At 47.5% G+C, this 15,002-nt stretch overlaps 2 protein-coding genes across 3 annotated transcripts; both read left to right on the top strand.

Annotated features, from left to right (window-relative positions):
* Nucleotides 1–1,377: 1,377 nt before the first annotated feature.
* Nucleotides 1,378–6,950, top strand: LOC138846327 (leucine-rich repeat-containing protein 37A3-like). 2 transcript variants are annotated; one of them, XM_070061753.1, is made up of 2 exons: nucleotides 1,378–6,403; nucleotides 6,484–6,950. In XM_070061753.1, exon 1 carries the CDS (start codon nucleotides 1,613–1,615, stop codon nucleotides 2,105–2,107), a length of 495 nt encoding a protein of 164 aa, XP_069917854.1. In that variant the 5' UTR covers nucleotides 1,378–1,612; the 3' UTR covers nucleotides 2,108–6,403; nucleotides 6,484–6,950. The 2 variants fall into 2 exon arrangements, with proteins under 2 accessions (XP_069917854.1, XP_069917855.1); XM_070061754.1 differs by having other exon boundaries at nucleotides 1,378–6,620; nucleotides 6,710–6,950.
* Nucleotides 6,951–9,064: 2,114 nt separating this feature from the next.
* Nucleotides 9,065–13,393, top strand: LOC138846318 (leucine-rich repeat-containing protein 37A3-like). The gene is made up of 2 exons (XM_070061721.1): nucleotides 9,065–9,720; nucleotides 11,148–13,393. The coding sequence occupies exons 1-2, from the start codon at nucleotides 9,618–9,620 to the stop codon at nucleotides 12,947–12,949; spliced, it is 1,905 nt and encodes a 634-aa protein (XP_069917822.1). The 5' UTR covers nucleotides 9,065–9,617; the 3' UTR covers nucleotides 12,950–13,393.
* Nucleotides 13,394–15,002: the final 1,609 nt, after the last annotated feature.

Here is a 15,002-nt window from a genome sequence, read left to right as displayed (position 1 = left end):
TTAATATGACTGATTTAATTCTGTAATTAATACACAGTTATTCTTAAGTGTTGAAATTTAACTGAAATGTGATCCCTGTTAAACATAAGAGTAGGAAGAAGAGAGGGAAGAGATATATAATTTGGGACATGCTCAGGCTGACTTGCCCCAAATGGTGGAGTTAGAAACATACCAGGGGACTCCAATTTAATCCCATCAAGGTGGCATGTACCAATGCCATCTCACTAGTCCAAGTGATCAATTTCAGTTCGCAATTGATCATAATGAAAGGACTAAGAGTCAAAGGGAGCACATAAGCAAGTCTAGTACCTGCTAACACTAACCGATAGAATAAATAAAGGGGAGAGTGATCCAACATGGGAGGTGAGATGCTCAGCGGACTCATAGAATGGCAGATGCCCTAAATAGCACTCTGGCCTCAGAATCAGCCCTAAAGGCACTCGGATCTGGCTGAAAAGCCCATGAGAGTATTTCAGGCATGGAAAGCCAAGACACTCTGGCAGAAGATCTCTGTGAGTGAGATCTCAGTGGAAAGAACAGGTCTTCAAAGAAGGAGGTACCTTTCTCTGAAGGGAGGAGAGAACCTCCACTTTGACTATGACCTTGTCTAAACAAGATAAGAGTCGGAGAACTCAAGGGGCTTCCATAGCCTTGGAAACTCATGACTGGAGCATAGGGAGATTACTGATGCCATAGACAGGAGTGTCAATTGGTAAAGTCAACAACAGGAGTCACTGTGCACTTACTCCTCATGTAGGATCTCTGTCCTTAATGTGCTGTGCATTGAGATTTAATGCTATAATGAGTACTCAAATAATATATTGCACTTTGTGTTTCTATGGGGGTGCAAACTGTTGAAGTCTTTACTTAATGCATACTAAACTGATCCTCTGTAAAAAAAAAAAAAAAAAAAAAAAAATATCAACTCCCAACTTGACTCTCACTGGGATTAAACATGACAATAGGTCTGATCTGATTTCATCATCATTAAAAAAAATCATCTATTATTTTTCACTTTATGTTTCTGTGTGGGAGCAAACTGTTGAAATCCTTGTTTAATGTATACTAAGCTGATCTTCTGTATATTAAGATAATCGAAAATGAATCTTGATGTGAATGGAAGGGGAGTGGGAGTGGGAAAGGGGAGGGTTGTGGGTGGGAGGGACGGTATGGGGGGGAAGCCATAGTAATCCATTATTCGTACTTTGGAAACGTATATTCATTAAATAAAAGTTAAAAAAAAAAAAAAAAAAGATTTAAAAAAAAAAAAAAAAAAAAAGAAAGAAATTACCGCTTTCACAAAACTCGCTCTCACCTGGTCCTCCAAACCCCCAAGGCCAAACTGAGTCGGAAGTTCAGAAGGAAAAATTCCCTCAACAGGCTGACGGCTGGGAAGAGGCCTCCGTTCCCTGCACTGCGGAGTCTCATAAACTCCCCCTCCGGAGAGGCTTTCTCATCCCCTGGAGGCCTGCATTCTCAGGGGAGTCCTCCTCTGAGAGAACCTTCTATAGAAGACACTAGGGAGGAAAACCATTCCGGAGGGCGTGTTTTCGAAGAAAATGTTTTGACAGAAAACACCACTGCACATGAAGAAACGCTCCCTGGCGACAAAATGCACACAGATCCTTCAGCTACAGATTCTGCTGGGACCGAGTTCGACCTAATGCCGACTGTGGACCAAACCAAGGAAACACAGTGGGAATACACCAGCGAGGGCACTGAAGCCCCCACCATGCCCGCAGGCTTCACCTACCCCGTGATGCTGTCCCAGGGGCAACAGTTTGAAATTCAGCTGAACCAGCAGCTACAGTCCCTCATCCCCAACACGGACGTGAGAAGGCTCATTTCTCACGTCATCCGCACTCTGAAAATGGACTGCTCTGAGGCCCAGGTGCAACTGCCCTGTGCCAAGCTCATCTCCAAAACAGGCATCCTGATGAAGCTCCTCAGTGAGCAGCAGGAAGAAAAGATAGCCAAGAAAGAATGGGACGCAGAGCAGTGGAGGACTGAGACCTATATCAATGAGAGTACAGAAGCCCCGAGTGGACAGAAAGAGCAGGAGTCGAGTAAGGTGAGGACAGGAGACCTGCACTTTCCCATCACTTAGGAGACCCCACGCGGGAAGACCAGGGGCTCCCAGTCCAGATCTTGTCTCGGTAATGTAACTTTTGCCAAGACGGTGACACTTTGTTAGGAGGCAGACCTAACACACTGTAGAGAAAATGAGTAATACCAAGATTATATATAATACAGCAGATTTTGTATGGTCTTTTAAGATCTTTTACGCCACTCACCTGAAGAACGGGGTTCTGAATATTTAGCATCCATATTTTCCAGCTCTTTATTCTGTCTTTTTAAACTGTGCTCTTTCTTAGCTCGCAAAAGGAGCTCAAGAACACGGCTATCACAACAAGCTCATCGTGGCAATATCTGTGACGGCAGTGGTCACAATGCTGGTTATCATCTTCTGTCTCATTGAGGTAGGGACGACTCATTCAGGTTGCCAGAGTGCATCCTTCCTTTGTAATAGATTCGGAATCCACAGACTGTACATCAATGCCACTTTCCACGTACCATGAGCTGACCTTCCTCTTTAGTCACCAAGACCGAGATGCGCTTTACTCTTTCCCTTGAAAAGCACATTCCACAGATTTTTAAAGGAACCCCACTTGTGGGAAATCTCTGTGCAACTGGAACCGAGATAACAAGGGACTGGACATTTGGAGAGGTTAAGTGTAAGAAGGCCAGAGTAAAGTGGCAGAAGTTCTCCAAAATTGTGTCAGGGATTTGATGTACTCTCTTCTACCACTGATTTCTTTCCTCATTGCTGAAACGATGAGATTATATACTCTCCACCCTCGAGGAACTGTCTCTGCCCTTGGGAGAAAGGATGCAGCCGAAAGACAAAAGTATTGTCTTACAGAGTCATTAGATCTACGTAGCATCCCACTGCTCCAATGTCTAAGACTTTGTCTAAATGAGTTCAGCTGATGCACTGCAGCTGATTCCTGCATCAAGCTGCTCTAAGATGTGTTCCCTCCCTGGAGCTTGCCTGCACCCTCCCACACAGCCCAGTGTTTTCACAGTCCCACCACACAAGGCTCCCACAGCCACAAGCACCCAGCCCCCTGTCAATTCTCCCAGAGTCTGGCATCTCCTCTAGGTTGGTTTCTGGGTTCACGGTCACTAGCTGGAGCAGCTGTTACATATCTCCAAAATGGTGCCTGCCCTCTCTTGGCTAGTTACAGCATGCCAGTGCCTGAGGTCGGGCAGAGAGAAACGTGAACTCCCCCACTTTTTTTTGCTCTAGGTTGGCAGGTACATCATCCCCCACAGAGCTCCAAGCCAGACCCATGCCAGGCTTTTCCCACAGCTTTATTGCCAGTGGCTTGAGCTGTTGCAGTATGGTCTTGCCTCATTCCAAAGCTGGTGCTGAGGCTCTCAGCTGCTGGGGTCTCAAACTGTGCAAGTCCACACCCTCCACATAGGTCCACAGCGTCCATCCAATTTGCATGGAGTTTCCTCTACCATTTTCTCCCTAAACCTTCCCTGAGATTGCACTCCTTCCACTTTTTTTAAACTATCCACCCCCAGACTAGAGCAGCAAGCTGCCTCCCTATGCCACCATCTTGAAAAATCCCTGAGATGTGATGATTTTAAATAGCCCTTGTGTGAACTGTTGAAGAACAGTGAATTTTTTTCTTCATACTAGTTGTTGAACATTTTACTTAGTGTAGGGTTAATCTTATGAGTATAATGTTAACTGAAAATAGATCTTCATAAAAAATAAGAATGGAAATAGGAGAGGGGGGAAGAATAAGGGATGGGAGTGTGGGCAGGAGGGAGGGTAAGGTGGAAAGTATCACTATGTTCCTGAATCTGTATACATGAAATCTGTCTATCTTCAATGAAAGTTTTTTAAAAGACATGTCTAGCCACAAGAAGTAAGTGATCACAGCATAGAGATGAGAAAGAGACCAGCATGGGCAGTGCCCACCCTAACACTACACAGTTTCAGTGTAGGGCAGCTCCTGCTTCATAAATTTAGTAGTTTTTATCATCTATTTTTTCCTAAAAGATGGCAGCTGGTCAGATTTTGTAAAAAGTTTTCTTGGGGTTTGAGTTAAGTTGCCTTGAATTTGTAGATTAATTTGAGAACTGACGTCTTTATGATACCCTAGAAACATGACATTTTATGGACTTCAGAAGAGCATCCTAATCACATAAATCTTACACAACTTTCGTTGAGTTTATTCCAAGATAGTTTATTCCTTTCTATTGCTATTAAAGAAGGGCTCTGTACTCCATTTTCCCTCTAGTCACTGGTGGTGCACAACAAACAGGAGATTCACTGTACTACTCTCCTGACTCAGCACCTAGTCACCTCCCCGGACCCACACGTTACGTCCAACAAAATGTCAGCTGATTATCTTGGGCTTTTTTTTTTAGGTTGTCCACCATCTCCTATGCAAATGATGACAGTTTTGTCTCTTCCTTTGCAGTAATTATACCCCATTTATTTTTCTTATTGCACTAATTTCAGCCTTTTCAACAATGATGACTAGTAGCAGTCTAATAAGTATCCTACTCCTGTTCTTGCCTTTAAAACACCATTGTTTAGGTTTCTGGTCCATACTTTCAGCAGGTTAAGGGTGTTTCCTACTACTCCACTTTTTTTTCTTCCAGATTTTTTAAATTTTGTTTAAGGACTACAACTTCCATGTTCCCAAATTAGTATAGATTAAATGCATGACGCTGCACTCCCATTCCACTTTTAAGAGGACTCACTGATGACTGGCTGTCAATAGAATGTATTAAGTCCCAGAGGCATTCAAGACCAAGGACTGTGGAAGAGTGAGAACTATTAACAAGACAGAATTCCTGTCCTCAAAAAAGTTATCTTATTGGGCAGGCAAGGCTTTTAGAGAAAGAAAGGGAAGGTAAATGATTTGGAGATAGAATCATTATGGTGAATAATGATTGCTTTTCCTTACAAAAAAGATTTACTCTCATAGAGGAAGAGGAAGAGAAGACATAGAAAAATCTTCAACGTAAGTATCAGTCTGACAATTGTTAGAAAAATCTTCAACGTAAGTATCAGTCTGACAATTGTTACATTAGAATTTTAGAAGTAGAGGAGTACTGAGAACTCATCTATTTAAACCTGCTCATTTTAGAATGAGGACATTGCCAGAGGCAGAAGACTATCCATCTGAGTGTTTTGCCTGATTCCAGCAAATCTGGTCCCCAGCCATGGCTGGGGAGACGGCACCAGCACGGACACATGTGCTGTCAGTGGTCCTTCCGAGACACAGCAGCTAGGGAGGGGCTTTGTTTGTGCTGTTCCTGCTGCTGGTGGCATCTGGCCAGTTCAGAGGCCTTTCCAGAGGCTCGGAGAAGGGCTATGGAAAGACACATGACACTGGGGGAAGGGGGACAGTCGCCCTCAAGGCTGCTGGAGAGTAAAACGTATGAGGTGGCTGGAAAACTTACTGGTTTCCAGACCCCCGCTGCCTATGCCTTTTATTCACACCTTCTCAGACCGTTTGTCTCTCCCTGTTATGGTAAGGATACAAGGAGAAAGGGACAATACTGGTCCCATAGTCACACTGCCAGTGAGTATTACAGAGAGGAAGGTTCCTCCCCAGCCAGGGACTTCTCCCTTGGTCATAGTGAGCTTGGGCTGTGTGCTACAATTTCTATTGCAAATCAATACCCACACGCTCTGTAGACACAAGCAGTTGCTGAAACAATGCACTCTTTTTCTGTTTTAATCATATTCAAAAAGGGTACCTTGTATTTCCACACTGGTTTTGCCCTTTAAACTGGTTTCACAACTCAATCTTCCATCAGTGACAGACACCCTGCAGTGAGAAAAATCTTTGAGCTGGGTAACGTTGCTATTGGACTCGGACATTGCTTCATAGGATTCAATTTATAGGGGACTAGAGCAGCTATGGAAACACAAGCATTTTCTCCCTACACCCCAGTGAATGATGCTTGTGAGGCTAAATCCTAAAGGGGCAGGTGTCAAATGCCTCTGGAGAGAGAAAATACTTCTGCCCCGTGTGGTGGTGCAGTGTGTCCCACTGCGCAAGCACACTTGGCTGAGAAAGGCACTGGGACTGACAACAGACAAAAGTCTCCCCAGAGACACTGCAGGTCTGTAGGGACAGAGGGCTCCTGGAAGCCCAGCGCCCTGGGTACTGCATCTGAGACCCCAGGCTTGTAGTGAGCACTCACTGCAGTGATGGCTGAGGTGCATGTGTCGTCCCAGGAAGACCGGAGATGCACACTGTGAGAAGTGAACAATGGCACTCGTCTCTAATGGTCTTGTGTGTGTTTTTCCCCAAGGAGCTTTCACCAATCAGTGCCTAGAAAGTGTTCGGAAGATGAGACTCAGGTAAATGGGAGGAGGCTGCAGTGTGTGGCTGGAGACAGCAGGGAAAATGCTCAATTCACATGTCTTTTTGTCTTTCCTAGGGCTTCTTCCGGCTGAGGTGGCCACTCTGGCTGAGGCGTCTGCTCAGCCCTTTCGGTGGCACACGCAAGAAAGCCAAGGACTTGCCCCCAGACAAGGAGCCTTCCGTAAAGGAAGAGTTTCCTGACAAGGACGCAGGGTCCTTGACAGGGCCACTTCACCGTACTGAGTTTGGGGAGGCGGGGAGAGTGGCAGGAGTGGAAGCCTTGCTCTGCTCTCTTCCCACAGGGAGCTCAGCGAGGCCCCCGCCAAGAAAACGCCCCCTCCAGAGTCCTCGGCAGAAGGTGAAGAGAGCGAAGCCCCCGAGGAAAACACGGAGTGACCGTCCCGCCTCTGTCACCTGCAAGTCCTGTTTTCTGATATTGGCATCTCAGCGGTGCTTATAAAATACTTAATTGCTTACATTCATGGGTGTGATATTCGTAAGCAATTCTAGCCAGGTGGCGAGAAATTAAAATGTTGTCAAATATTTATTGTATGCAGTAACAGGGGCCACAGGCAAGAAAAGCAGGACTGCTTCTAGAAGCCTCCGAGGGAGTCAAGCCCTCCCCAGGGGCACAGCACCAGCAAGAACTCTCACCTCTCTTCTTCCATTAAGTCAGTCTCCAAGAACCCGAAAACACATCCCCAAGGTGTAGACTTTTAAATCAAATACCGGGTGTTCTGGTGCTTTCTTTCCCCTGGATCACTGAGAACCAATCAACAGAGGGGGATTAGACCTCCAGCTCACAGAGGACCCGCTTCCTCTGGTCGGTCTCGGAGGGCCTTGGGGTGGTCAGAATATTTGGATCTTAATACCTCCCAAGTCACTGTCCAAAGTTTGTCACTGGGAGTGAGAAGCACTTCAGCAAGCTACCAGTATTCCTGAGTCTAAAATATAAGATGAAATGGTACTAATAACAATGAGCAGAGGCCAGCGCTGTGGCGTAGTGGGTCAAGCTGGCACCTGCAGTGCCGGCCTCCCATATGGGAGCTGGTTCAAGTCCCAGCTGCTCCACTTCTGATCCAGCTCTCTGCTATGGCCTGGGAAAGCAGTAGTAGCTTAGTATACATTAAGTAAGGATTTCAGCAGTTTGCTCCCACACAGAAACATAAAGTGAAAAATAATAGATGATTTTTTTAAATGATGATGAAATCAGATCAGACCTATTGTCATGTTTAATCCCAGTGAGAGTCAAGTTGGGAGTTGATAATTTCTTTTTTTTTTCTTTCTATATGAAGCTTTCCCTGGACCCAAAGAAGTAACATTAGTCATCTGTAACAACTCAACCATTGGTTATTCTATTGGTTAGAAAGAGCCTGGCCCACTACGTGTAACCTACCATAGTTTATCTATTCACCTATTTGTGAACACTTAGGTTGTTCCAATTTGGGGGTATTAGAAATGAAGCTGTTTGCACTTACCCCCCCTGTAGGAACTCTGTCCTTAATGAGCTGTACTATGAGAATTAACTGCAAAACTTGTTCTCAAACAGTACTTTTTATGTTGTGGGGTGGGGGGTTGGTGCAAAGTGTTGAAATCTTTACTTAGTATAGAGTTGCTCTTTTGTATATAAAGTCAATCAAAAGTGAATCTTAATGAAGAATGGGATGGGAGAGGGAGTAGGAGGTAGGACGGGAGTGGGGGTGGGAGGGCAGGTATGGAGGAAAAAACACTATATTCCTAAAGTTGTACCTATGAAATTGGCATTCATTACATAAAAGCTTTAAAAAATAAAACAAATAAAAATTAAACTGTTTATGATGGCAGGTATTTGGTGCAGCCGTTAAGCCACTACCTGGGATACTCCAATCCCACATCAGAATGCCTGGATCCAAGTCCCGGCTCTGCTCCACCCTAGCTTCCTGCTAACATGTACCCTGGAAGGCAGTGGGTGATGCCCCAAGGACTTGAGTTCTTGCTCCTCACATGGAAAACCAAACTAGTTTCTGAGCTCCTGGCTTTGGCCTGGCCCAGCCCTGCATGTCGCAGACATTTGGGGAGTAAACTACCTAATGAAAACATGTGGTCGGCACCGTGGCTCAATAGGCTAATCTTCCGCCTTGCGGCGCTGGCACACTGGGTTCTAGTCCCGGTCGGGGCGCCAGATTCTGTCCCGGTTGCCCCTCTTCCAGGCCAGCTCTCTGGTATGGCCCGGGAGTGCAGTGGAGGATGGCCCAAGTCCTTGGGCCCTGCACCCGCATGGGAGACCAGGAAAAGCACCTGGCTTCTGGCTTTGGATCAGCGCGATGCGCCGGCCACGGCGGCCATTGGAGGGTGAACCAATGGCAAAAGGAAGACCTTTCTCTCTGTTTCTGTCTCTCACTGTCCACTCTGCCTGTCAAAAAGAAAAAAAAAAGAAAAGATGTGTTTGTGTGTGTTTCTCTCTCTTCCTTCCACAGAAACTTTCGAAATGATAAATTTGAAAAAAAAAATATAATGAAAATAGACTGACAGTTTCTTAAAAACACACACCTACCATAAGTTGCAGCCTTTCCATTTCTGGGTATTTAGGGAAGCACCACCTGACACATCCCAGGGCACTCCCTGGCAGGAAACAGGGATCAGAAATGGAGCCAGGCACTCCAGAAGGGGATGTGCTTGTCCCAAGCAGCATCTTCATGGCTGGGCTAAACACCTGCCTGGTCAAATTACTTTCACTCACCCATCAGTGAGCAAGTGTTCCTTTTTCTCCACATCTTTTCCAACAATTACTGCAGTCAGTCATTTTTTCTGGGACCAGAGTAGTTTCTAATAGTGAACACTTCCAACAGGGATGGAGAAGAGTACTCCAGAGGTTGGGGGAAGTCCTCCTGTGCACTCCCAACCCACAATGAGACTTGTGAACTGGAAGGAGACACCCCTGAGTCAAACGACAGATCCATGGTGCCCAATGCTCACCCTGTTGACTTTATTTTGGATACACCACACCCACTTCCATGCCTATGCCTCCTTGGGCCACCTCTCCCTCCTTCCTTTATTCTCATATTCAAGACTAACAATTGGCCACCAGGCTCCTACCCAAATGCCCTGGCCACACACATACCTCAAGAACGCCTTTGCTGGCACCTTGGCTCACCTGTTTGACCCACCCAAGGAACCCCTTTACAGGTAACTTAATTCTCTGTCTCTATTCATAGGATCTTACCCAGCCATATGGCCTGCTGCCTCTGCCAATTTAAACATACTATCGAGGTTGTCTGCAACACCGTCAAGCTTCACTGTGACAATGAATGCCTGCCAAATACGACACATTGCCGTGAGTCGGAACTTCCTGAGGATCTTTTTTTAATATTTATTTGTTTTAAATTTCTTATTTTAAAATTTTAGGGTCAAGTTTAAAGTAACAATGTAATTAATTGCTGAATTTTTATTCATTCATTCAGATTTAAACTCCCTAAATTGCTACACTGCTCCCTTGCTGAAAGTCAGGTTCGCAATCACCGCTATGTAATTTAATAACATAGTTACCGCTATGTAATTTACATATGCACAAAGGATCATGGAAAAGAGGTGGAAGGGGAAGGAAGCAATGTTGGGAACCACACACGTGGTGTTCTGTGCTCTTGGGTGCTTTGCTTTTCAATGATAACTCATTTGCACACAGTCTATAAACTGGTTTTCTACGTGTTGGGCCTCAAGGGCCCTCTGTCTTATAGAACAGGTCTACACTGCTCACCGCGGTTGTTTGTTTTTGCACTTGTATAAAAGAGTACAAGTGATGCTGTTTTATTTGGAGCCGGGGAGTTTCTGGTTCCATAACCAGAAATGGCTGCCTGGCTCCTCTGATGGAGTCGGAAGGCTCCTCCATGCACTTGTAGACTGTCCAACTCTGAACCTGCTCTGAGTCTCACGCTTTTCTATCCACAGAACACTCGGGTAATTTTAAGTATCCTTCTGTAGATGAGGGTTATTACCACTGATGTCGTGACTTCCAAAATGTGACCGCTTTCTTCCTTAGACAGCTTGAATTCGGATCTCAGTCAGGGATCTGAGGCATTAGCACAGTGATAACTGTATACCCATCTACACAGTGTTGCTCACCTTCCAGACCAGTTTCCTACCAATTATATTATTCCCTTCATCTCAAGAGGTGAGAAGGACAAGCATTGTTAATCTCCCTTTACAAGGGTGGGAAAGAACACACTGAGGTGAGGAGCAAGGCCCCTTGGCTTGACCATCTCTGCCCTCGCTCCCCTTACATGCCTATCTTTTGCCATGGACACCTGTGATGGCAGCAAGAACATAGGGCCACAGGGAGGGAGGGAGGGAGGGAGGAAGCCTTGGGCTCCCTCAGCATGAGGCAGGACTGTGGAATGATGTGGCTGAGAAGCAGGGGCAGAGCCACAGAAGGGGCAGCTGGGTGGGGCCATTTGTCCTCCAGCCTTATTCTAAGCCTGGAGTGGTTGGTCATTGGAAACCAATGAAATAATACTGATCATAGTTACTGCTTTTTAACACTGCGAACTCTTCTGAATGCCACTCTCAAAAATATCTTTTTCTCCTTTATTGTTGCCATTTCATAGGTTTGAGTTTGGTTTTACTTTTCTCTCTAAAGTCTCAATGGTACCCCAAATATTGGATTTGACTCCTAATTTAATTGATCAGAGTGTAGGGCTGTGGACTGACATAAAGCTGTCCCATCAGTCTTCCGTACCAAAAAGCAGTCTCTTCTTTTTTTGACAGTTGAAGAAGCATCTATAGGGAACCCAAAGGGGGCATTCATGAAGATATTGCAAGCCCGGAAGAACAACACCAGCAAGCAGCTGACTATTGAGCCAGGGAACCCAGTATCAGAGAGAAACAGTGTGGACTTCCCAGGCCATATGAGTGAACAGCGGGACTTCAACAATGAAAGTGACATTATTAGTGCACTGAATTACATATTGCCTTATTTCTCAGAGGAAAATCTACAAAATGTAGAATCAACATTATTACCATTCATTACACTGCTTTTTTCAAATGTGCAAGATAGAGATAAGTCCCTGAGCTACGTGAAAACCCACATAAGGAGGCCCTCTCATCCTTACAGAAATAAGTTGAGAAAGCTCTATTTTCTACAGAATTTGTTAGATGAAGAAATTCAAGAAAAAATCGATGAGGTTAAGAAGGAAGAAAAGGCCATGCTTATGCAGCCTATCCTGTTAGGTCCTCAATTTAACCCTCAAATCCTCCAAAAGAAATCAGAAACTGCCCCGTCACAGGAGAACAGCCTGGCAACCATGCCAAGTGTGGGGTACAGGCTGCAGAGAGTGAAAAAAGTCATCAAGGGGCCAAAGGGCTTACGGGAAAGGCACCTCCAGGAGATGAGGAAGAGCCTCGGGAGGAGACGGGGCACCTGGCCCTTTGCGGAGAGCATTGGGGGAAGAAGGCTTGGGAGAGCAGGCTCCAGGGAGCTGAAGGAGCTTCAAGTGGCTCAGAGGCCCAGGCAGGTGGCCGGAAACTCCTTGCACACGGAGCCCTTGCTCACAAAGGAACGTGAGGCTGCAGCCTCCTCTTTCCTGAAGAAACACATCCTGGGCAGGCCTTCTACCTCCCCTGCAAAATCTCTCTCTGAGATCAACAACAAAGGAAAAGACTTAACCTACACCATTTTTGTCTTAGAAGATGCCAATGCTAAAGCTAAAAATAAGGCGGCAGGGAAACCAATCTGGCATTCCAGACAAAATTACCGCTTTCACAAAACTCGCTCTCACCTGGTCCTCCGAACCCCCAAGGCCAAACTGAGTCGGAAGTTCAGAAGGAAAAATTCCCTCAACAGGCTGACGGCTGGGAAGAGGCCTCCGTTCCCTGCACTGCGGAGTCTCATAAACTCCCCCTCCGGAGAGGCTTTCTCATCCCCTGGAGGCCTGCATTCTCAGGGGAGTCCTCCTCTGAGAGAACCTTCTATAGAAGACACTAGGGAGGAAAACCATTCCGGAGGTCGTGTTTTTGAAGAAAACGTTTTGCCAGAAAACACCACTGCACATGAAGAAACGCTCCCTGGCGACAAAATGCACACAGATCCTTCAGCTACAGATTCTGCTGGGACCGAGTTCGACCTAATGCCGACTGTGGACCAAACCAAGGAAACACAGTGGGAATACCCCAGCGAGGGCACTGAAGCCCCCACCACGCCCGCAGGCTTCACCTACCCCGTGATGCTGTCCCAGGGGCAACAGTTTGAAATTCAGCTGAATCCGCAGCTACAGTCCCTCATCCCCAACACGGACATGAAAAAGCTCATTTCTCACGTCATCCGCACTCTGAAAATGGACTGCTCTGAGGCCCAGGTGCAACTGCCCTGTGCCAAGCTCACCTCCAAAACAGGCATCCTGATGAAGCTCCTCAGTGAGCAGCAGGAAGAAAAGATAGCCAAGGAAGAATGGGACGCAGAGCAGTGGAGGACCGAGACCTATATCAATGAGAGTACAGAAGCCCCGAGTGGACAGAAAGAGCAGGAGTCGAGTAAGGTGAGGACAGGAGACCTGCACTTTCCCATCACTTAGGAGACCCCACGCGGGAAGACCAGGGGCTCCCAGTCCAGATCCCTTGGCTCTCTGAGCCCTGGTCTTCCCACTCCTTGAATGTCCCACCTGAATCGCCTGACTCGCTCACACCCATGGCAGACCCTGGCGGCTTTGATGACCTGGGGTCTTCTGCTCCCTCCCGGGTGCTGACCTCGCCTCAAGAGTCCACTGTGAGTTTGCTTCCTTTTTCTGGAACTGCCCCCAGAGCCAGAACAGCTTGCTGTTCCAAAGCAGTATTTCAATAGGCTGACTCGACAACAGAGGCTACCAGAGGCGATTCCCGTGCTAGACGGGGATCAGGATCAGCCTCCGGCTCTGCCTCCTCGACTGGAAGGAAATGCTCACCAGTCATTGGAAGCACTCGTTCCGCCTCTAGACAGTCTTCACAAGGAAACAAGTTGATTGTTTCACCCCTGACCCCCAAGAAAGCTCTAGCTCGGCGTCAACGGCTTCCTAAGGTTGTTGTTGGAACTCCAGACAAAGCGGCCAAGCTTCAGGGTCAAAATCAAGTTTTGCTGGCTGACTATGGGGTCTATCCTGGTGGTTTTCCTACAGAATCCCAGGAGAACCCAGGAGAACCTGCACAGCCCTCTGAGCAGGCTGAACCATCTCAATTCCTGATGGAAGGCCAGACTCAAAATCCAGAGACTCAGGAGCCCATCCAATCCTCCTCTGCACAGCAAGAAGAACAAGCTCCGCCTCCACAGCCCGTTGAACCAGATGAACTTTCTTCACCCCAGCAAGAGGGCCCAGGTGCAGACCTGCAGCAGCCCGAGGAAGAAGCATCTCCGTTGCAGCAGGAGGCCCCCGCTCAGAATCCATTTGCTACTGCAGAAGTAGTAGGTCAGGCATCAGTGTATCATGATCCTAACACTCCATCCTCACCTCAGATTGTAGCTCTCCAAGCAAACTTCCCCAGCGTCACACTGAAACCTGCAGACACGGAGCTGACAGAAGCCTCAGGGGCAGGTGAGGAAGTTCAGTCTACTCCAAGCACGGAGCAGGCTCCAGCTCAGCCTCTGGGGCATCCTGAGGGAGTGGGACTCCCCTCAGCCCAACAAGAGGCCCCAGTGCAGACTCCGGACTTCCCTGGGAGGGTGGAATCTTGGACTCAAGAGGGTCTAGCTCAGACCTCAGATCTCCCTGAGGAGACTGGACCTTTCTCTACCCAAAACGATGCCACAGCTCAGCCCTCAGAGTATGCTGAGGAAGTCAGCCCATCTGTAGCCCAGCAGGGGGCCCCAGCTCAGCCTCCAGGCCTGCCTGTGAACACTGAATATTCCTCCAGCAATCAGGAGCAGCCTGCTCAGCCTTCTGAGTCTCCTGAGATCGAACCTTCTAGAAGCCAACTGGAAGCCCCGGAGAAGCCTTCGGCACTCCCTGTGGAAGTCAAATCTCCAGTACAGCAAGATCCCCGAGCTCAAGCGCTAGAATCTCCTGAAGAGAATATCATAGCTCAGACTCCACAGATTCAGAAGGGGATGGACTGGTCTCCAGATCAGAATCAAGTTCACCGTTATAACCTGCCCAACGTGACCATCAAGCCTGCAGATGTGGCGCTGACCATAACTCCGGAGCCTACCATGGAGCGGGACTCTTCTCCAGCGCACCAGGAGGGCTCTGCTCAGACTCCGGGCCCTCCTGTGGAGACAGAACCCTATATCAGTGAGCAGGAGCAACCAATGCGGCCCTCTGAGTCTTCTGAGGGGGTTGAATCTTCTGGAAAGAAGACAGAAGTCCCAGCCCAGCTTCCAAGTCCTCACACAGTGACCATTTTACCTCCAGGTCACCATCAAGTTCAGCAGTACGACTTGCCCAATGTGACTACTAAACCTCCAGACCTGCAGCTGACCCTAACACCAAAACCTGCAGCACGGCCGGCACCGCGGCTCACTAGGCTAATCCTCCGCCTTGCAGCACCGGCACACCGGGTTCTAGTCCCGGTTGGGGCACCGGATTCTGTCCCGGTTGCCCCTCTTCCAGGCCAGCTCTCTGCTGTGGCCAGGGAGTGCAGTGGAGGATGGCCCAGGTG

Source organism: Oryctolagus cuniculus, chromosome 17, assembly GCF_964237555.1.
Source record: "Oryctolagus cuniculus chromosome 17, mOryCun1.1, whole genome shotgun sequence".
NCBI classification, from domain to species: domain Eukaryota; kingdom Metazoa; phylum Chordata; class Mammalia; order Lagomorpha; family Leporidae; genus Oryctolagus; species Oryctolagus cuniculus.
The sequence above is the reverse complement of the archived record's forward strand: the minus strand, read 5'-3'. Positions and strand labels throughout refer to the sequence as shown.